General features: G+C 48.8%; 9 protein-coding genes across 9 annotated transcripts; 6 read left to right on the top strand and 3 right to left on the bottom strand.

Annotated features, from left to right (window-relative positions):
- Positions 1–747: 747 nt before the first annotated feature.
- On the top strand, positions 748–3,109 carry N7473_009353 (putative MFS transporter; the record flags this gene model as incomplete). The annotated part of the gene is made up of 8 exons (XM_057155292.1): positions 748–1,105; positions 1,165–1,382; positions 1,439–1,483; positions 1,575–1,917; positions 1,977–2,039; positions 2,100–2,304; positions 2,370–2,641; positions 3,030–3,109. The coding sequence occupies 8 exons, from the start codon at positions 748–750 to the stop codon at positions 3,107–3,109; spliced, it is 1,584 nt and encodes a 527-aa protein (XP_057006422.1).
- Positions 3,110–4,359: 1,250 nt separating this feature from the next.
- N7473_009352 (uncharacterized protein) lies at positions 4,360–8,309 on the top strand (the record flags this gene model as incomplete). The annotated part of the gene is made up of 3 exons (XM_057155291.1): positions 4,360–4,827; positions 4,936–6,290; positions 6,350–8,309. 3 exons carry the CDS (start codon positions 4,360–4,362, stop codon positions 8,307–8,309), a joined length of 3,783 nt encoding a protein of 1,260 aa, XP_057006421.1.
- Positions 8,310–9,269: 960 nt separating this feature from the next.
- N7473_009351 (uncharacterized protein) lies at positions 9,270–10,119 on the top strand (the record flags this gene model as incomplete). Its single annotated transcript, XM_057155290.1, has 4 exons — positions 9,270–9,495; positions 9,618–9,783; positions 9,839–9,913; positions 9,966–10,119. 4 exons carry the CDS (start codon positions 9,270–9,272, stop codon positions 10,117–10,119), a joined length of 621 nt encoding a protein of 206 aa, XP_057006420.1.
- A 361-nt stretch (positions 10,120–10,480) lies between these two features.
- Positions 10,481–12,140, bottom strand: N7473_009350 (aldehyde dehydrogenase family protein; the record flags this gene model as incomplete). Its single annotated transcript, XM_057155289.1, has 4 exons — positions 10,481–11,380; positions 11,440–11,873; positions 11,940–12,009; positions 12,078–12,140. 4 exons carry the CDS (start codon positions 12,138–12,140, stop codon positions 10,481–10,483), a joined length of 1,467 nt encoding a protein of 488 aa, XP_057006419.1.
- Positions 12,141–12,606: 466 nt separating this feature from the next.
- Positions 12,607–14,296, bottom strand: N7473_009349 (carotenoid oxygenase family protein; the record flags this gene model as incomplete). The annotated part of the gene is made up of 2 exons (XM_057155288.1): positions 12,607–13,331; positions 13,384–14,296. The coding sequence occupies 2 exons, from the start codon at positions 14,294–14,296 to the stop codon at positions 12,607–12,609; spliced, it is 1,638 nt and encodes a 545-aa protein (XP_057006418.1).
- Positions 14,297–14,609: 313 nt separating this feature from the next.
- N7473_009348 (amidohydrolase family protein) lies at positions 14,610–15,799 on the top strand (the record flags this gene model as incomplete). The annotated part of the gene is made up of 4 exons (XM_057155287.1): positions 14,610–15,264; positions 15,317–15,371; positions 15,424–15,617; positions 15,672–15,799. 4 exons carry the CDS (start codon positions 14,610–14,612, stop codon positions 15,797–15,799), a joined length of 1,032 nt encoding a protein of 343 aa, XP_057006417.1.
- Positions 15,800–16,105: 306 nt separating this feature from the next.
- N7473_009347 (uncharacterized protein) lies at positions 16,106–17,654 on the bottom strand (the record flags this gene model as incomplete). The annotated part of the gene is made up of 2 exons (XM_057155286.1): positions 16,106–17,419; positions 17,472–17,654. The coding sequence occupies 2 exons, from the start codon at positions 17,652–17,654 to the stop codon at positions 16,106–16,108; spliced, it is 1,497 nt and encodes a 498-aa protein (XP_057006416.1).
- Positions 17,655–18,017: 363 nt separating this feature from the next.
- Positions 18,018–18,911, top strand: N7473_009346 (nuclear transport factor 2 family protein; the record flags this gene model as incomplete). The annotated part of the gene is made up of 3 exons (XM_057155285.1): positions 18,018–18,102; positions 18,155–18,222; positions 18,279–18,911. 3 exons carry the CDS (start codon positions 18,018–18,020, stop codon positions 18,909–18,911), a joined length of 786 nt encoding a protein of 261 aa, XP_057006415.1.
- A 223-nt stretch (positions 18,912–19,134) lies between these two features.
- N7473_009345 (fungal specific transcription factor domain-containing protein) lies at positions 19,135–21,676 on the top strand (the record flags this gene model as incomplete). Its single annotated transcript, XM_057155284.1, has 7 exons — positions 19,135–19,173; positions 19,385–19,397; positions 19,480–19,896; positions 19,947–20,419; positions 20,480–20,728; positions 20,783–21,507; positions 21,565–21,676. 7 exons carry the CDS (start codon positions 19,135–19,137, stop codon positions 21,674–21,676), a joined length of 2,028 nt encoding a protein of 675 aa, XP_057006414.1.
- Positions 21,677–21,757: the final 81 nt, after the last annotated feature.

Here is a 21,757-nt window from a genome sequence, read left to right as displayed (position 1 = left end):
AAATGTCCTGCTCTCGAGGAGGCAGAGTGGATGCGTCTGACGCGCACCACTTCCGGAAAGTGCACAACCCCTCGGTGTGGTTGTCTCACTGGACCCACATCCTGGTCGATATCAGATCGGATGCTCTTTGTGCCGAACAGCATCCCGAGCGGAGCCGTCATTGCCATGTGGCCTGCGCAACTTAAATCCACCCATTGACAAGGATTTCGGGCCTTGTTAACATTCTAAGAAGTGTTCACGGCCTCGACAATTTCTTATTTCGTAGTGTGCGATCAGGCCCGCTACACATATTATGGGGATAACTTCCTTGGCATGAAACCCAAGATTTCTCCGATGATATACCAGCACGGAAAACTAAACCCAAAACTGCACATTCTATCACCTATCGGGTTAGTGCGCCGGCCCAACCATCTAATCAGATCGAAAACTCCGCTGTGCCAAGTCCGGTGAGTTGTTGGCGTTGGAGGTCTTACGTGCTTTATTGGAAGGGGGTGAGTGTTTGCTCCAGTTTAAGGTTGTCGGACGATGGCCGTTATCTGATCTTACGATCCACTTGAGCTATTTTCTTCCCTGCTGGGTTTGGGTTTTTTTTTTCTTGGCTTTGGGTCCTGGTCCTGTCGGCGAGGCTGTCATATAAGTAGTCATGACAGGCCAGGCCGATTATTCCCGTGTTTGAACCTTCTGCTCCTTTTCTTTTCTCCTTATCTTTCTCCCAATTCAGGGGTAATCCTGTCACGACACGACGTGATGGCTACCAAAAAGGAGGTTTCAAAATCGGCTGTGGATGTTGTGTTCACCCCTGTGTCGGATGAGGAACACAATAATATACCGGTTGTCTCGGACAAAGAGTCGACAAGCCAGTCCGATGATGACAAGAAATCGCCGCCGCCATTGGCGGCGAAGCTGTTTGCAGTACTGTTGATTTCTTGTATCAGCTTTGGTTCCCATTGGAGTTCTGGTGTCACGGGAGCAATGAAGAGCACGATCAAGAAGCAGATGCATATTAATAACGTGCAATTCTCGCTCTTGGAAGCGAGTGAGGATTTCATGGCGACGGTTTTGCTGATTCCGAGCGGGTTGGTCACCGATAGGGTCGGTGGTGCTGGTAAGCTTCAAATTTAACCGTTCCGTAATTGATTCAAGAGCTGACGGCGCATCCAAAAGAAATGATCGTGTACGGAAATATCGTGTATACGATCGGGTCGATCCTTGTTGCTGCTGCCACGACTGTGCGCTCCTTTAATTTCATGATTGGGGGTAGAGTGATTTTGGCACTTGGAGATATCGCCACGCAGATCGCGCAGTATAAGATGTTTTCTTCGTGGTTCGCTCCTAGCAATGGGTTTGCGTCGACACTTGGATTTGAATTGGCCATTGGAAAGGTATGGGGATACGTTGGTGAAGTTGAATCGGGGCTGCCGGGCTAACATCAGTTTAGATTGGGGGATTCGTCGGTAAATCCACAGCAAACGTGATTGCAAAGGTGAGTTGGTAGCCTTGCACCTGCAATTCAAATATCTTCAAGTATACCTTGAACGATATCTATCTTGAAGCTCAACACTAACGTGATGCAGAATACTGGCAACTTTGCCTGGGTCTTTTGGACTGCCGTATTCATGAATCTCTTCACCAATGCCGCCACGGCTATGTTCTGGTTCTTCAGCCGTTACTGCAACCGGCATTATAATGGACGTCACGATAGTGCGACCAACGAGCAATTGACAGAGCGGAACAAGAAGTTCGAGCTCCAGAAGGTGTTCCAGCTACCGTGGATGTTCTGGGCAGTACTCGCCTTCTCCTTGTTCCAGACGAGCACGGCTTCGACTTTTAGCCAGAATGTGACGGAGTTGGCGGAACAGCGGTTTGATGTCGACTCGATTAAGGCGGGTTGGTATAGTTCATTGTCACAATATGCAGGTATGAAAAGGCGAAATGCTATTCTGCTCCTGGTGGACTAGGACTAACTGGCGATTCAGGCTTCTTCCTCGTTCCTTGCTTGGGTGTCTTCATTGATATTCTCGGGCACCGTGCTTCTGTCTGTGAGTGGGAAATGCAATCTTCCTTGCCAAGTGTTGACTCCATATACTGATTGAAATTAGTGTTTACCTGTGGTTTGGGCATGCTATTGAGTATGGTCCTTCTCAATTTCACACCGTCCACCGCAGGCACGGGAGCATCCTTTGGCATCTACGCGATCGCCATGTCCATGGGCCCGACATCCATCATCGACAGTATCCGCACCACTCTGTGGCACCAATCCGTCTTTGGTTCCGCCTACTCGCTCAAGGTCACCATGAACAATGCGTAAGTCGAATCCGTACCCCTGCTTTCCGAGAAGAATCAAATATCATCGCTGACACACTCGCTAGCATGAGCATTATCATCCGGATCATCACCGGTGCTTTGCAGGATTCAGATGACAACTCGTATCGTCGTGTGGTCCAGGTCTACCTCTTCCTCGCCGCGTGTTCCCTCGTGGTCGGCTCCGCGATTCTGCTAGGCTCGTTTGTGACGGACAATCTGGGCTTGTTGCAGTGGACACGCCAAAAACGCCTATCATCGGGTGCTGAGATCATTCAGGGCCTTAAGGAGCGTAGTCTCGTGGCGCATGCTCAGCGCACGAGGCGCTTGTCTATCGGATGTTTTGCAGCCTTGCTGCTCTTGATCATTGGGGGATGGGTGGCGTATATCTGGGGTGCTGTGACGGGTCATAACTCGTAGTACAGTGGTAGTTTAAAAATTTGCATCTAGAGCCAATGGATATGCTTCGCTTCTTGTTTTTTGAAGGACCTTCTGAAGGTCATTCAAGTCGTCTTTCTTGAAAGCTCTGATATCATTTTTGGTGAATCATTCAACTTGTGACTGCCAAGGTGATTCAACTTCGTATGTTAACGGAAATCTCTGCATCGAGGAGTCATCAGTTGCCTTTTCGTCGTTTGAGTTATGTCAATGACGAATCACTCAGCGAGGCCTCCCAATGATACACAGCATGTTCTTCATGAGTCTTTTTCACGTACCATTATCCACAGTGGAGAGCATCACCTTTGCATTCCCCGTAGCCGCGGTACCTGTCCCGATGTATCGGTTACTCGCCAAGCCCAGTCATTAGATTGACGGATGTTGCCACCGCCACCGCGTCACGGGTGATATGCGCCACAGGTGCAGCCTTGCGAATAGAGATGATCGTTGAAGCTGCAGGGTGAAGCATCCTGACCTCTTAATGACGCCTATGGCTTTTGAACTGGCCTGTCAATGAGAGGTGAATTGTGTTGACCGCTTTCGAGGCAGGTGAAGGTAGTCCAAGCAGCTCATGATGATTACTGCTGACTGCGTGGATGTATTAACCTACAAGCCCTGGTCAAGGGCAATGTCCGCCACTACCCCCCATAACGCCCACCGCATTCATGACTGGATGTACCATCTGAAGATGAGTCCATATGCTCCACTTCCATTGGCAAAGTGGAAAGTGGTCTGGGTAACAGATCGTTGGGTGGCCTGAGGCCATCATCTCCAATTGTGATTCGCATTGATCCTCGCCACTCCGCGATCATCCAAGCCTCCCCTGCTTGCTCTTCCACACTATCATCCACTATCATCCACTGTCAATCCACCTTCAAATCCACTGTCATTCCCACTGCCCCCCTTCAAGCTCCCACGCTCGGGCTCTTGATCGCCTCCTTTGCCTCCAATGGCGCCGCGCGGCCAGGGTCCAACGCTGTTCTTCCCACAAATGCCTTCTCTTGGCAGCAGATGCCCCGCTTCCAGGGCAGGGGGCCTCTAACTGATGGGAGCGGTGGAGAAAGGATGCACAGCCGATCGAGTCACATTGCAACGCGGTCCCTCTCACAAATCACCTTCAATGGAATCTTTCTCCGCTGGCTGGTCGCTGCCATGGTCAGTCTCGTCTCCATCTGACACCTTTTGAGATCCCGCCGCCGCGTGCTTGTGCCCGAAACAATCTCTTTCTCTGGTTCTCTGCCGCTACTGTACTACTATTGCGGAATCTTATGTTAGTCCGTGGGGTATACCTCGTCTGAGTTTGTCCACAATTTTTTTTCTTAATACTCTGGAATCCTTTTTAGTATCTGATCTTCATGGCCCACCGCTTAAGGGCTGACCCAATCGTGCCGGCGTAGCTTGTCGGCTAACAAACTTTCTACACCAGTAGCCCACCACTTGCCTCTCGGATCTCCATTCTCACCTTCACCCTAATACCTATCGTCATTGCGACTTCGATCTGCGCACATACGCACACGAACAATCGGCATTGTGATAGCCCCGCTCCTGTCTGATACTCAGGGACCCCGGGTCCAAAGATGCGCAATTGTATCCTGACTTCTCCGGGGTTATCGGCACACCATGAAGCCCTCTAGGACACATCAGAGTGTTATACACAAAGCGGATCGCAGGGTGAGAGAACTTTACCGCTACTATCAGCCTGCTGGCTCTGCCGGCCTCATTCCCTCTTGGCTGGCTCCGAGTGAAGATTTACCGTCCTCTGGCTCTGCAGGGACCCCAAGCACTCCGGCTACTGGCGATAGCTTGACACGATGCCGCAGTAGTGCCACCTCGCGCCCGTCCACTGCGATAGGTCCGGAAGACCTTGTGCTGGGCTCGCCCAACAATACCTTGACTTCATTTGCGCAACTTGCGGCTCTGCGATTGGATGCAGAGCGTGCCTTCATTTGCGTTCTTGATCGAGACCGCCAGTATATTCTTGCGGAGGCTACGAAATCAGTCAATTTGAATGATAAATCTGTGCATGACCATCAGGGCAACCTTTGGATTGGATCGACTGGTAGTAGCAGAGCGTGGAGCTTGTGCCATGTGAGTACCTGAGATTCAGCGATGAGCTGATCTTTTTAGAAACCCCTCCTCCACCCTAGCAACGACTCAGCCCAGTCTAGCAAGCTGTTAACGACACGATATTTACAGGAAACCACTGCATTACCTCCATCCGATCGCAAAACACCTCATTATGAATACCTCATAGTCAACAACCTGGCGGAAAACGACCGCTACAGCCAGTTACCTTTCGTGGCAAATGAACCCAAATTTCGATTCTACGCGGGAACGCCCTTGACGACGGATAATAGTATCAACTTGGGATGCTTTTTTGTATTGGATCAAAAGCCCCGAAATGGCTTGACGTCGTTGGAGAAGGATACCCTCGGATCGTTGTCCACATTGGTGATGGATTACCTGAAAGTCTGTCGACAGGCGTCCGAGGGTCGACGAGCTGCACGCCTGTCTAAAGGACTGAGCTTTTTCGTCGAAGGAAGCTCGAGTTTCATCGATAGTGTCGATCCATCCCGCGCCGATAGTTGTGCCCCGCATTCAGTAACGCCAGCGTCCACAAACAATCGGATTAGCATGTCAGGGGGATCTCGTGGGAGTCACAACTCTGATCGTGCATCCCATGAGGTATCGCATAGCCCACCGAATGACCGGTCGCTGAGCAGCGATGCTCGGTCCACGGGTTCGGGTATTTCGGGCGCCTCATTTTCAAAAGAGAATACGGGAACTTCGGGCGCGGCTAGTTCGCTCCCAGAGTGGCTCACTAGCAGTAGCAGCAATCGACTTCCGCCCGACGACTCGCATGGTAATTCGTGGTGCTTCCGCCGTGCAGCGAATCTCCTTCGTGAGAGTCTTGATTTGGACAACGATGGAGGCGTTATCTTTTACGAAGCTACGAACAACTTTATGGACGGAGATGGTGGAAGCGACTGCTCTGGGAGTGATACCGGTGGCCCTGCGACGATTTTGTCTATGTCAACTAACGAAGATCCATTCTCCCCACGAGCCGGATCTGTGGTTACGTCACCAGCAGCCAACTTGGATCGCTCGTTCCTGAGTTTGATTCTTCGGCGATATCCCAGAGGCAAGCTGTGGTCTTTCCATCGTGATGGGATGATCTCCACATCTGATGATGACGATGATCAAAAGCCTCGCGACGGGCTCACCACGTCTGCCAATCGCTCACCTCCTGGTGCTCCGCCCATCGACGTCACAAAACCGCTGGGCAGGAAAAAGAAGGCTGTCGAGAACTCCTGGCTCAATCAGTACTTCCCGGGTGCTACGCAAATTATGTTCGTGCCATTGTGGAATGCAGTAGCCTCGCAGTGGTTTGCTGGTTGTTTCTGTTATACAACTCTCGAAACCCATGTTTTCTCATCTTCTGTTGAGCTGAGTTCCGTCCTTGGATTCGGCTCATCGGTCATGGCTGAGTATAGCCGTGTGGAGTCCCTTATTGCCGATCGACAAAAGGGCGACTTCATCGGCAGTATCTCGTAAGTTGGAGTTATTCATCATCTGAAATTTGAAATGTGTATTGACTTTCTCAATATAGTCACGAACTCCGAAGTCCACTTCATGGTATTCTGGCGGCGGCTGAATTCTTGAACGACACCCAGCTCAACGAATTCCAAGGCTCCTTACTCGAGACGGTCAATGCTTGTGGCAGAACCCTCCTTGATACGATGAATCAAGTCCTCGATTTCAGCAAGGTTGTTTCTCTGGAGCGAACGTGGCGCTCTCTGAAACGGAGGAAGGAATCCCCCCTCGATTTCAAAGGGAACGATAAACTCGCCTCTCACCTGGACTCGTATGTGGACACAGATCTTGCCATCCTGGCCGAAGAAGTCGTGGAAGGGATTTGTCTCGGCGATGCATATGGTCAGAGTTCTACAGCCTCGGCCGATCTTCCGGTTCTGTTGTCTCACAGCCACGCAAAACATGGGGGTTCCCGCAATAATGTCGTCGTGTCCATTGATGTTCAACACCAGGACTGGGTATACCGTACTCAACCAGGTGCTTTGCGTCGAATCATCATGAATATCTTCGGAAATGCGATGAAGTATACCGAAGAAGGCCGAGTCTCTCTGAGCTTAGAGGCTGTCAGTCATTCCGAGGGCCGCTCCCGCCGACAGGGACTGGAAGATATGGTCACCTTGACGGTGTCGGATACTGGAAGAGGTATATCCGAGGAGTTCCTGCGTAGCAAATTATATACGCCTTTTGCCCAGGAAGATCCTCTCGCGGTAGGTACAGGGCTGGGCCTTTCCATTGTACGCAGCCTTGTCAAAGCGCTGAATGGCCACATCCGTGTTCGCAGTCGACCCGGTGAGGGTACAATTGTTCGCGTGATCTTGCCCCTGGCCAGACCGGTTGGCGAAGAAAGTCCGCCAGTTGAGCCGCATACCTATAACGTCCAGCAGCGTGAAATCTTGACCAAAATGCTCATGTTGCGCGAAGGCTACCCTGGGAAACGGGTTGCCATCTGGGGGATCGAACCGGAGAATCTGACCCAGAACGAAACGTGGGGTGAGATTGCCAAGTATCTTACCGAATGGTTTGGTGTCGAAGTCGTTCCGTGGCCTTGTTCGCTGCCTTTGGATATCTTGCTCATTCGAGAGATTGATCTGCAAGACTTACGAAAGGTTGAGCTTCCAGCGACTCTTCCTTCGCTTCTGGTACTCTGCTCCAAGCCAGTGGATTACAGCGTCGCGCAGTCCGAGTGGTTGCCTCTTGCTTCCTCCGTGGATATCATCAGACGCCCATGCGGTCCTCACAAACTGGCCCGGAGTGTTCTGAAATGCTTGCAAAACTCTCGATCAACCGTCGTTACGCCTGCGTGTGGAGATAAAGATCCCATGGAATCTATGGATCTCGTTATTCGAGCGCCGCCGATATCTTCCACTCTCTCGTCTCCCACCTCTTGCGCGATTGACGACACTATTCCACACGTTGGTCCTGAAAAAACTGCCGGTACTGGTCCAACATCTTTGGGTGAGCTTCCTCCCGACGCCTCTGTCATTTCCGCACCGCCGGAAGCCATTGTTGCAGCGCCCTTGCCTCGCCCACTCGTCGAAGGGGCTATTGAATCAAAACGACCGATACGGGTTCTCGTGGTTGATGATAATCGCATCAATCTCAATCTGATGATGACGTTCATGAAGAAGCGCCATCTATCAGAATTGGTCGCAGCAGAGAATGGCAAACTCGCCGTGGAGGCAGTCGAGCGGATGCCTACTGGATTTGACATCATCTTCATGGATATGTCGATGCCTGTGATGAACGGATTCGAAGCAACCCGCGCTATCCGCGCACTGGAGCGAGAGAGTGATGGCCGCAGGCCGGCTATCATTATCGCTTTGACGGGGCTAAGCAGTTCGCGGGATGAGTCCGAGGCTTTGGCTTCCGGTGTGGACTTCTTCCTGACAAAACCTGTATCTTTCCGGGAAGTCTCTCGCCTTCTGGATGAATGGGAAAGGGATGATCTGAAAAAGGAACGGAGGAATGAAACATGAGGGCATCGATATCCTTAGATGGACTGACCTTGCTCCTTCGTTCTGAGGTTAAATGCGTTTCGCTCACCGTCGCTCGCTTGTCAACCCCCGTTACTCTTTTCCCGCGCATTTCTTTTTTGCCCAGGTATTTCTTCCTATTCATTGGCCCAGACAAGTTCCACGGGTCCACCTTTTTTCATTTCGGGGCCCCTTTCTTCAAGATTGCAGTACCGTCATTGGTCTCGTTCGGCGATTAGCTTTGATCATGTTACTTTAACGTCGTCAAAATAGTCGTCGCAGACAATGCTATGGACCGTTCTATCTTTGACTCCTCCGCCCTCCCTGACCTGATTTATTGTCTCGTCTCATATTTTCATGTTTCTTGTTATGATCTTAAGCGTATGATACACGACTGGGCGCATTGCATCGAGGTCGTCAGCTGGGTATACGGAAAGCTACGGCCGGCGTTATTTTGATTTTACATTCTTTTTTCCTTTCCTTTTCTACTGCGTATCTGTTATGATATGGCGCTTGTACGTTACGGTCTTGTTGTCCCTTGAGTCTATCCGGATGGGTGGTATCTCTTTCTTTTTTCTGGGACATGATGTGGTTCGGACTACACTCTGCTGAGTGTTCCATGTGTACACGATGAAATGGAATCTATGTGGATGGCTTATTCATGACAATACACGGTTAAAAATACAATACCGCACATATTGTTGCTTTCTACTGACAATAAGTTTTATGCGGAGCGTCTTCTTTTCTTGAAAGGTCTCTCTGAGTGTAATTTGGTTGTCTCTGGGTTCCATTTCTTTGAAAGTTGTACTATGCGATGTGGACCGCCCAGGCGTGCTTCTGTAAGGTTTGCTGGATGACTACACTCATGTATGGTACCTACCTCCCCTTCTTTCTTTTCAACTTTCCACCACTCACCTCCTCAAATTCTTCATCGTGGTACCATTCCGTGGTTGGTTCCGCCATATGATTAAACCGGATGAAACTACCATCTCCCTTACCCACCCAACCCCGTCGTCATGGAGGGTGATCCGCCAGCTGAATGGACACGTTTACCAAAGAGATGAGGAGGGCGTGAAGACGGCTCCCTACCATCCTATGCATCGACCAAGCTTCTTTGTGAAGACATCTCCAATCCTGAGCAGCAAGCGATGCTACGCATCTACACGCAGATACCATACGGGATTACTGAGTATGACACATAGTCTTCACGGGCTAAGCCAGCAACCAACTTCTCGCTTCCGTAACTCGTCGCCTTCAAGAAATTCAGTCGCGGAGGTTCAAAAGCCACACCCAAACTGGCTGGATACAAAGAGGTCAAGCAGGATTCGACAGGCCGTGTCCCGGGAGGATTTCTTATCTACTTTGCCTTGCAAATTCTTGGTCTTCGCATTATTCTGGGGCGACGGCTTTTTGGAGCTTGGAGCCTGGAGCCTAGTGAGCGAGAGGAAATCCGAGCAGCTTTTAAGGATTCGTTCTTGTGGGTTTGGTCCCTTTACTTGTCTTGAAGGTGGAGTGGGCTAATACAGAGCTAGAGAAATTAGGCAGACGAGAATTTCACCGTTTCCTGGCGCGAAGAGGCTCGTCTGGGATCGTGATCAGAAAGTCGTGTATGTGCCTTGCACTGTCTTGACCTTAGCGACGCTTTACTGATGTGAACAGTCACTTCCTTGGCTTTCAGTACTGGGACCCGGTTGGTGGTGAGCAAGCAAAGACCTGGGACCTGAGATTCCTTAGAAGCTGGAAGCTTGTCAAGATACTCAGACATACAGCAGGATTGGATTGGAATGGAAACACCGAGGGATGGGAGGTTTGAGATCCTATTAGAGCTCATTAGCTACTTTGAGAATGTAGAAACTTAATCCTTCCAAATCCACCATGTCTGTTGTCCATAATATGTAAGCACCTAGCGCTTAGGTGCATGATATCACATCAGAGCCTCGTAAATTTTGATGCAAAAAGTACCCAGGTGGTAACCCGGGTAAACTTGCGCCCTGAAGCAGATGACTATGTAGTCAAATCGGTGGGCGAGATCGGCACGGTGTTCGCATGAATAGTACTTGCTAGTCAAAGTGGTAGAAACATCCAGGTAAGGAAAAGATTTAGACGCTAAGAGCGCGAGGTAGTATTCAAGGATAGTTCCGTTCCTGACGTAGCTAGGATGCTCTCCTAAGAGCTCACTCCTCGTCAACTCTGATAAGTACTGTCTTCACCTCCAGATAGTTATCCATGCTAACAGTCCAGCCCTCGCGGCCAACACCACTCGCTTTGTAGCCACCGAAAGGCATATCGGAAGCGCCAGCGGGGCTCGTACAATTTACGCCAACACTGCCAGAGTCCAACTTTTTTGCCATGCGGAGAGCGCGGCTGACATCCTTCGTGTACACTGCAGCATAGAGACCGTATTCTGTGTCATTTGCCTTGGCCACGACTTCATCCTCGTCTTTAAAAGTATTGATGTTCACGACTGGTCCAAAAATCTCTTCCTTCATGATCTTGGAATCTTCCGGGGTTTCAAGGAAGATGGTGGGCTGAACAAAGAATCCACTTTCATGTTCTGACGGCTCTGATCCCAGTACCATCTTGCCAGTCTTCTTTCCTTCTTCAATGTAAGCTTGGACCTGTTTGTATTGGATTCCATCCGCCTGCGGGCCGTGATTCGTGCTAGGTAGCAGTGGGTCGCCGCTTCTGATGTTGGCAAAGCCTTTCTGGAACAATTCAATGAATCGCGGAGCGATAGATTCGTGGACATAAATGCGAGAGTTTGCCATGCAAACCTGGCCACTATTCCACTGAATGCTGTACGCGGTCTCTTTCACGGCTCGTTCGAGATTTGCGTCGGGGAAGATGATCGCAGGAGACTTCCCTCCCAATTCCAGAATGACATTCTTCAAGTTAGACTTGGCGGAGGCTTGTTGAATGAGGCGGCCAGTTCTACCCGATCCGGTGAAGCTGATCACACGGATATCCATATGGTGCGATAAGACATTGCCTGAAATATGGCCATGGCCTGAGATGATATTGAAAACACCAGGAGGGAAGCCGGCCTTCTCGACCAGAGTCGCGACTTTGGCAGACTGGGAAAGTATTTAGCATTTCTGTGGCCCCACATTCTTCACGTCATCAAAGCACTTACTGTGAGCGGGGCTTTCTCGCTGCTCTTCACGACGACCGTGTTTCCTGCCATCAATGCAGGGGCACTCTTGTTAATCAAGAAAAGGACCGGTACGTTCCACGGAATAATCGCACCCACGACACCATATGGTTGACGCAGGGTCATGTTCAGAAAGCCAGGCGTATTCAAGCTCGAGGTTCCGAGAGCTTGATGGCCCGACTCGGCGTAATGGTTTAGTGAGTTCGCAGCCATGTAGGACTCGAAATAACCCGAGACTGGGCGGCCCATGGACAGAGCTTCAATCTCAGCCAGCTCATCGTGAGACTCGATGATCAAAGCAGCCAGCTTTTTGAAGTAGACGCCCCTTTCCGAGGGCGACAGAGCGGACCAGGCAGGAAATGCAGCTTTTGCTGCGGCAACAGCCGCGTTCGCATCTTCTTCGGTCGCTTCAGAGACTAGGGCGAATAACATTAGCCACTAACTCTCAAAGATGAATAGGACTTTAGGTTTGGCCAATTTACCCTCTGCGAACTTTTCATTTGTGGTGGGGGAGATCAGATCAAACTTGCCGCCATCAGACGCGTCGACGAACTTTAATGAGAGTAAGAATCAATGATGCATTCAAAGCCCTGAAGCAAGAGAGATGTTTCAAATCGAACCTTTCCATTGATGAACAGCCGTGTCTCAAAAGACTTGACCTTCGGGTTCTGCGTTATTGTCATAGCGGCGTTTGCTTGCTGCCACAGGTGGGAGTGTAGTGACTTGCTGGGAATAAGGGTAGCACTGGGAGAAAGCGGGGTTTAAATGGAAGGTCTGAGTAAACTCGACAATTCTACACCTTCCAGACTCGGCAATTCGAAAATAATTGATACCGTTGCCTCGGGGTTATCAATCCGACGCCATCTAACTCCGTAAAGCTAGGGGAGAGCCAAAAATAAAAAAAGCCCCGCTCGCTAAAAGTGGAACCGTGCTTGGACAGCTGAAGATCAACATCACGGCTGAGAGCGGGGAAGGCAAGGAAGTACAGTACAGCATGTTTGAGGACTGAATAGCTAAGCCAATCGTGTTGCTTCATAACCGATCGATACAGTATACAATCAAGCTAGGGAATGAATAGTCGCCAGAGATACCCAATTGCTCGTGCATAATGCAATTCCAAATCATTGCTATGAACATGCTCTGTCCAATTTAGGCAAGCTCGTCCAATTGCCAAGCCAAAGGTTTCTGAGCTGGATGAGCTGGTCCAACCTCACCATCAAGTCCTCGACGACGCTGCCACGCTTCAATTTCTCGCTGGTCAACAAAATTGCCGTGCAAACCCAGTCGCAATTTTAGAGGAAGGTGTATAATCGCCAGGGGTCCTCCTTTCAAATTCTGTGCATCTACGATCACTATATCATTTCGAAGAACATCCAAGCAATTGAGGAGGGCGATGATCCACCCTTCGCCCTCTCCACCGCCATTCTTAGGAATAAAAGTGGGTTCTTGAAAAGTCGCTCGCGGTCCAGCCCAAAGCACGTCCTCGCTCTTGTCATCCCAAGTATAGTGACCTAAGCAATTGAAGAGACCTCCAGCTGGAGAGCCACACTTCGCTGCGTCATATTCTCGAGCTGGATCAATTCTTGCCTGCCAAAAATGGTTATACTTCTTGGTGACGAACCGATCATCAATGCGTGAGAACTCTCCACTGGTGTCCCACCGGATCTCAGGACTGACGTGAGATCCCGTTCGGGTTTTGGGATCAAACACCCAGCGATGGGTGATGCTCTGTAAACGATTTCTTGCGTTCAAGGTACTCGCATCTTGCCCATCGGGTGGGAAAAAGAAGAAGACATTCCCATCGGCGACCGTCAGATCGAAGACCACATGTCCCTCTTCGTTTTCGTAGCAGCCAGCGACATGCCCGTGAAATCCTGCATCCATTTGTTAGCCCTGGTCTGTCAACTCCTGCGTAGTATAACCCACCATTGTCAGATTTTAGCCAGACTATATCTTCCGGCTTCCCACCTCTTCTAGGGATAATCCCGTACCATTGGCTTTCATTTGGGTCCCATGCCCAATGATTACCTCCTTGTTTCAGCCGATCAACAGAGCATTTGAGAGGTGTCAGGGAAAGGACAACATAATTCTTGGAGATTCCACAATCATGTATCATCCCACAGAATGGAGACTTGTACCATGCCTCTTCGGTTTTCTTGCCGTTGGCATCAATAGTGTAGACCACAATATCGCAGGATCCATCATTTCCATTTCCACCGGCTTCGTAAGCAAAGCAAATCATTTCTCCCGTATTTGGGTCAAATTTCGGATGGGCAGTGAATGTAGGAGACTGTACTTGGCCCTCGAAATCGTATCGACCAATTGTTTCCAAGGTGGTTGGGTCCAGCGCATATGGAGGGCCATCCTCCTTTGATGCTAACAGGACCCCCCGCCAAAAAGTAATGTTGGTATTGGCCACCGTTCTGATAACGCCTTTGACAGACTCGGAATCAGTATATGGGTTTCGATATTTGCCAAACAGGCTCTTTCTAGCAGCAGCCTCTGCTTTAAATTTATCAGTCTGCACGTAGCGTTGCTTGAAGTCCGCATGGCCGTCTTGAATTTGAATCGCCGTTATGCTACCATCCCCGCTGAAATGTATATCTTCTTCGAATACGGGAGGGAACCGATGATCAGGTTGAACTCGATAAAACGTGCCGTTGATTTCTTGCGGAATTGTTCCACTGATCTCAAGATCAAATATGTCACCCTCGAGTCGAGATGGTGCGTTGAATGTTTGGAAAACTGGGGTGTTGGGGAATTTGACTTGATTTCCCCTCTTCCGGCCATCAACATAGGGATATTCGACCGAGTTAGCGATCTCGTAAATGTGAGCCATGTTGTGAATAGTAGGACAAAACTAGCCTTCCATATTGCATGATACTGGTCTCTATTAGATTCTCCTTTTATCCCGATGATTTCTCGGTTTCTTGACACCGACTTTAGCCAGGCGTCGTAGTCTCTGCTCATTGGGGGGTCGGCTCAATGCTTCCGAGATTTGATCAAGAAGCGGGAATGTCAAGGCACCTAAATGCCGAAAATCGTTAGCAGTGTCCCCATCTTTAAAAATTGGTTTGAGGACCAGACTGATATTCGTAATTATAACTATACTTTCATCTTTGAATCTGTCCCATCCAGCCACAAGGAGCAACATGACTTTCAAAGGCACCGTTGCAGTTGAGGAAGCAGTCATCAGCCCCGATACCGCATGGCTGCTTCAAGAGTCTCAACAAATTTTAACACCTGGTAATTCTGGAAAACAGGCAGTCGAGGCTCATCAAGCCCGACTCATGGATATTCATGGGTCGCGTCTGGATGCTATGAATGCCGAGGGGGTTGAGTACATGTTACTATCCCTTACGTCGCCAGGATGTCAAGGAATCCCTGATCAGCAGCTCGCTGAAAAAACTGCCACGAAATTCAATGACTGGCTGGCCGGAGAAGTAGCCAGAAATCCCAGTCGTTTTGGAGGATTGGCGGCAATTTCCATGCACGATCCATCCCAGGCGGCATCTGAGTTGGAAAGAGCAGTGAAGGAGTTAGGTTTCTACGGCGGGATCGTGAATGACTACCAACTCACAGGGGCGGATGGCTTAGAAAAAAGATATTATGACACATCGTTTTACAATCCCTTCTGGAAGAAAGTCGAGGAACTCGATGTGCCTGTTTATTTTCATCCGCGGTACCCGTCAGCGAAGGAGCTTCAATCCGAAAATTCTGTTTACGGCTCTCGCATGCATTTACTGGGAGCCGGTGTCCAGTTTCATCTAGATCTTTCATTTCATATCTATGCAGTGTGCTCATCTGGTATCCTCTCCTGTATCCCGTTTACGGAAATTTTACTTACCATTTTACAAAGGTGTTTTTGATCGGTTCCCTGGACTGAAGATCGTCGTCGGTCATCTGGGAGAGAAGTCAGATTAGTGAATATCCACCTTGTTTAACATATCACTAACCTTTCAACAGCATCCCGTTTAATTTATGGAGAGCTTCGCATTGGTACAATAAGCCTAGCAAGAAGGTGACTCGGCCATCACAGCATGACTATAAGTACTATTTCCAAAACAACATTTTCATCACAACCTCGGGTAATTTTTCGACTCCCGGTCTGAAGTTCTGTGTTGAAGAACTTGGGTCAGAAAGGTGCCTGTTTTCAATTGGTATGGCTCTGTCGTGCTTCGTTCCAGCGTGAAAATCTGTTAATTCCATCTTAGACACTCCTTATGATAACATTCAAGATGCTCAGGCATGGTGGAGAAGTGTTGACATCGAGGGCAAGAACAAGCAGATGATAGCTAGGGAAAATGCAATCAAGCTCTTCAAGCTCCCGATAGAGGTGTGAGGAAGTTAGGTCCTGGGTATAGGAAGGGAATTCTGGGCTGACAATTTTCCTCGAGTGTAATTTATATTTTCACCATACCAGAGCCATGTCCATTCGTAAATTTGCCAAGTGTGAGAATGTGAGGCTGTAGATGCTTATTGGCTTAGCTGCTCGATATCTCAAATTCCAAAATTCCTTGAGAATCTGTGTTGTTTCATTGATCACTACCTTTCGGCCTCCATACCAAGCCCCATCCACTCTCATTCAATGCTAAGAAGCTACAGATCAGACCAAGAGCCCAATTCACCCCATATATTTCAGCATTTACTATCCTGAGGCCTCCACTGTGTTGCCAGTCTTCTCTTCGGAGCCCCCTATCATTGAACCTGTTATCTCTTCCAGACTTTTCCCTTTGACATCTGGTATCACTAGAAAGGCCCATACTCCTAGGATTAGATTGCTAGCCCCCCATATGTAGCAGTATTTCGGCCCCCAATTCAGAGCAGTTGGGTTGATAAAGTAGGGTGAACAATATGTTGCAACCCATGCAAATATATAGTTGCAGCCCGTTGCTAGACCAACTGTTTTTGATCGTAGTCGCTGGGATGGTAACTCTACCGTCAGTGCCCAAAGCACAGGACCCTGCCCAATTCCATATACCCATGTAAATAATGTTCCCATTGCAACAAGGACCTGTGCAGCTGTGTAGGATCCAGTGCTCAGCCGTGTATATACGCCTGCGATAGCAAACATAACGAAGGCGTTGATGATAGAGCATAGACTCAGGAGCATGCGCCGTTCAATGAAGCGCATGACAAAAAAGGAGCCCATGTTGCCCGTTAGAGCAATTGCTAAACTCATCATAACCCAAACAAACTCATTCTTGACTCCCGCTTCAGCATAGAAATAAATGGAGTAAGAGGAAAAGAAGATCACGCCACTGGCTGTTTGGCCAATGCTGCAGCACATACTAAGGATCGTTCTCTTGAGATCAGTTCCTCTGAATGCGTCGACAAGCCGAGTGGTCTCACTCCGCGCATTTTCCATCATCAAGGCTCCACGTATGCTAGCAACTTCAGCCACCAGCTGGCTGTGATCTTTGATTCCTCGAAGAATGCGGATCGAATCTTCGGCTTTTTCCTCGGATCCAAGGCGTATGTAATGCCGCGGGCTCTCGGGAAGAAACATCAATCCGAGAGATAAAGATACGGGGACGACAAACATAACTCCTAATGGAATCAGATATGAAGTGCGCGATTGGTATTTCGTAGTGTAGTTGTCGATCAGAACACCTATCAAGGCACCAAATGAGGTTTGAAACGTAACGAGGCCCACGGCAGATCCGCGTAGATTGGTAGGTGCAATCTCCCCCAGATATGTAGCCGAATACGTCAGGAAAAAGCCATTCGAGATTCCAAGAAGGAGCCTTCCCGCATACAAAGCAGCAAAATGAACGCTGCTCATTTGTAGTATGATCGCAATAATGGAGAAGCCGCATCCAATCCATAGTCCTCTTCGATTACTGATGTGAGTTCCATATTTGAAAATGAAAACCGACGCAAAGAAGCCTCCTAGCTGCATGAGGCTCTGGATAAGAGTTTGCACAGATGTGCGGATACCAAAGCCAAGAGTGTTTGTAGGCTTCAAAGATAGTTAGTCGAGATTTTTGGTCTTGTCAAGATATAGGACTTACATCCACATATCCAAAGATAGCGAGAAAACCAGGCATGCTCTGGAACCCAGAAACTGCTGCGGAATCATAGCCATACTGGAATTGAGCCAACGCAACAAAAATGGATATGAGTATAATCCTTCTTTCGCGCTGGATTAAGGTGAACATATCCCTAACATCATCTGGGCCTGTGGAATGCAACATAGTCAATAAGCTCATAATTCACCGATATTTACAAATGGTCGCGTGGAGCGTGGAGACCTCACACAAAATTGTGCTGTCCGGCGCTTGATAGAAATAGTATCTGGGATATATAGAAGGCCCTCCTTTTGCAAATAGTCGTCGTAATCCGTATCCCATGTGGCGTTGTGACTGTACCATCAATTACTGTCGGCTCCAATCATCCGATGGAGAAAGCGTGTCGGGATCATCAAAATTACCCATGAAGGGCCCGCAAAGCGTGCCTTTCTCGTCTATAAAACAAGCTCGGTACTCTCGAATGGTCTATATCACCAACTGGCTTTCAATTTTGCGTTCAGATTTATTCATCTAAATCGTCACAAGACAATGTCGATCGACCTTCAAGCATCCGATGTCTCAAGCCTGACAGCTCAGGTGGAGAGGCTTTCAAACGCCTTGATTAAAGTAACAGGTAAAGTCAAATACCGAGCTCCTCCATTTTCGTCTGGTTCTAACTCTAGCAGGGGAATCCGACGTACGCAAGCTTCACCACAAGTACGGCTACTACATCGATAAGTGTTTATACAAAGAGGTATGTGCCGATGAGGCCTAGTGGGTTAACACAAACTAACAAGTCGTGATATCCAGGTCTCTCAACTTTTCGCTGATCATCCCGATACATATGTCCAATTCTTGAACGGACGCTTCAAGGGCAAGAACGGCGTAGATCGCTTGTATATCGAGCGATTTGCAAAGAGATTTGTCGGTGGTCGTAATGGCCCTATTGACGGATGGCTCCTTGATCATCTCATGGCACAGGACATTATCGATTTTGATCCAAATACTGGAAGAGCAAAGGCTCGTATTCGTGCCCTCATGAGTGCGGGTACTCATGAATCCATTTCCACTGAGTTCCCGGGCGGATACCGTCAATGGTGGGAAGGTGGAGTATACGAAAACGAGTACATCCTGGAGAACGGCACGTGGAAAATTCTTAGACTCCGATACTATCCTTTCTGGCATGGATCTTTCGAATTGGGTTGGAAAGAGGCGAAGAATTTCGTTCCCTTGTTCAAGCAACAATTCCCGGCGGACCCGCTCGGTCCCGATGAGCTTCTCGAGGATTTCTCGCTCTGGCCTGACACTCGGGTGGTTCCATTCCATTATAATCATCCTATCACGGACGAGAAAGTCGCCGAAGAGGATATGCAGGCCCCGAAATGGCTTGAAGATGCCAGCACTGCCCCACCTGCCCGGAGCATCACTGACTGGGGAGTCTGAGACGTTGGCATTCCATGGGCATGTTGTAGGCCACAAGAACGTACAAACTGAATTGCTGTACGGTATATAGCCTGGGTCTTCTCAGATGTTGGCTTCGAAATTATTACTCCTGTACCGGATTCACAGTATCTAAAGAAAGTAGACAATTTAGCAAAACAATCACTCTACTCTCGTACGCGCGTCAGAATATCAGTCTCCACAGCCCAAGCAAGTGCACCAAAGCATGCTTCCCCGCAAACCCCGCATCCTTCCCCAGGTTTTAGTAAGTGGTGGCCCCACAATCCTACATGTATTGATCTCCGGTCAGTTCTCCTGAGAAGATTCAGAAGCCTCCATCATGGCTCGTCACCGGAAAGACATTCGCTTAAGTCGAACTTCAATGAGTTGTGAGCGTTGTAGGGGTCGCAAAACGAAAGTAAGCTAACCAGGATCCACTATATCCTATCCTAGCTAGCGGATGCTGATGACTGCAGTGCAAGAATCCAGGTACTTCTCACCGCGATCCAACCCAGTGTCTTTGATGCATTCACTTTCAGGAAAAGTAATACATCTTAACTGATTTCTATAGTTCCCGGTCCCTGCGACTACTGTCGGGGTATCAATGCAGAGTGCCGCATTGACCCGGATAAGCGACGTCAAAGGCCCTACTATTTCGTGTCCGAAGAAGAGTTTCGGAATATGCAGATCATTCTCAAGCACTACATACCAGATACGGATCTAACTCCTGATAACCTTCGATCCCTAGCCCTGCGATTCCAGAAAACCATGAATCGTGCTAATGAATCAGTTGAGCTCGATGCATTATCGCCTCCAATGTCCGCCGTTTTCAACGAAACAGGAGACCCAGGGCCGTCAAGCGAGTTGACTTGCAGCGCCACTGTTCCTTACAGCGGTGAGGAGGAGGCAGAAGACAGTATACTTCAACAGGTGCTGTCGCTATACCACAAACTAGGATGTCTCCTTGAAGACTCCCAAGGACAATACCGTAAGGCTCCATCTACCAGTGGAGAATGAGCAATACTCAATTATTCACAGGATATATGGGGGCTGAGTCAGGGCTACCTTTCAACACAGCTATTCGTTGCTTCAAAAGAAACGGTCTTCAAACACCATTGAGCCCTGATGTGATTCCTGCCATGGTCACAGTAACGATGCCTTTAGCAATATCACGACCAGGTCTGAAGGGAATCAGCCTTCCGCCTTGGGAGAATTGTTTGAGACTCATCACAAAATACTTTGGAGATGTTCATTGTCTCTACTGGTTGTACTCTTCGGATAGATTTCATGGTCAATTGGAGGAAACATATCACGTTTCGCAGGAGATGTTAACAGCTTCATGGCGATGTGCTCTGTGCTCCATTTTGGCAATCGCAAAACTTGGACCGTCTGACCCTGACGATTCTTGCGAGAGTATGACTGCGACAGATTACCTTGAGAATGCAAAGTCATTGGTCTCTGGAGCATGCGATGAAGGAAGTCTAGAGAGCGTTCGATCGATGGTGCTATTGGTAAGTCTAAGCTAGTTCCCCAGGAAATTCACTATCAGCTGAGGAAGTGATGGCGTATAGGCAACGGCTATGCAGTCTCATGGGTTCTCAAACCCCGCATATCTTTACAGCAGCCTGGCAATTCAAATGGCATGCTCACTTGGAATCCACTGCGATAAATATTCCGCTGCATATGGCAGCGTCGAGAGAGAACATTCTCGTCGAATTTGGTGGTCAGCCATAACATTCGATCAAGATCTATCACTAAGGATCGGGAAGCCGTCTGCAACAGAACCTACTTGGAGTTCTCCACCTCTGCCATCTGAAACGGTACGACTGTCTCTCTTGCTATACTCTACATTGAACATTTGATTATTCTAACAGATCATCCAGATACTTCCTTCTGGCTCCTACAGCCCACCCGGGTATCTCGCTGCATGTAGTACCCTTGGCCAACTGGGGAGGATTATCCGCACAAAACTATACAGAGAACCTCTGTTGCCCGACTATCATCCAAAAATGAAAATGGTGATGGGCTTGGTCGTTTCCCTGCAGGACTGGGCGGATTCAATTCCATCACATCTCAATATCTCAGCTCCGACCGCACCCCTCCACCGCCGTGCCATTTCGGTCCTCCATTTAAGATACCACAGTATGCGACTTCTAATCGGTCGGCCATTCCTGTTATACAGGCTCTTGTGCTGGAAGAAGCAACGAGAGACCGAGGGTCATCCGTCTCTGAGCCAGTTCACAGATATCTGCACCGTCTCTGCGGAAAAAATGCTCGAGATCATGCAGATCATGGTCGCTAACGAATTCCATTCCAACGTAATTGCGCTGGACTTTTATTACGCGTTGGATATCTTGCAAATCTTCATTTGCAGTTTTGCACTATCAAAGGCAGAGAAGCAATTTGATAACATATGCAAATGTTTAAGGGTCCTGCAATCACTATCGACTACAGGTTTCGGAGAGATGATGATATCCGAGGTATTGTTCGAACTCACGGAATGGGGGTTATTCCCTGATTGTGCGGATCCGTTGGATTGCCTGCAAGATTTCGATGCATCTTTGCTGAGTATTGACGCTGTCAATGACTTTCATGATCGGTACGTGCTGGAACAGATTGACTAGCATTTTAATGCCAACATGCTGATAATTCAAAGGATTTTCGGAGACTGCAATATGGATCTTGATCTAGCTTGGAGCAGCATTATTCCACAATTCGACTTGACTGAACAGATGACTGGGAATACCATCTTGCAGGATGATTACTGATAGTTTATTCATCTAGTGCTTGTCCAAAAGCAGTGAGTAGGAATAATTTTGAGGGTCTTTCTAGCCATATTTTGGATCAAT

This window comes from Penicillium subrubescens, assembly GCF_028828155.1.
Source record: "Penicillium subrubescens strain IBT 31985 chromosome Unknown utg000006l_segment0_segment0, whole genome shotgun sequence".
Classification (NCBI taxonomy): domain Eukaryota; kingdom Fungi; phylum Ascomycota; class Eurotiomycetes; order Eurotiales; family Aspergillaceae; genus Penicillium; species Penicillium subrubescens.
This window is presented reverse-complemented; position numbering and strand designations above follow the sequence as displayed.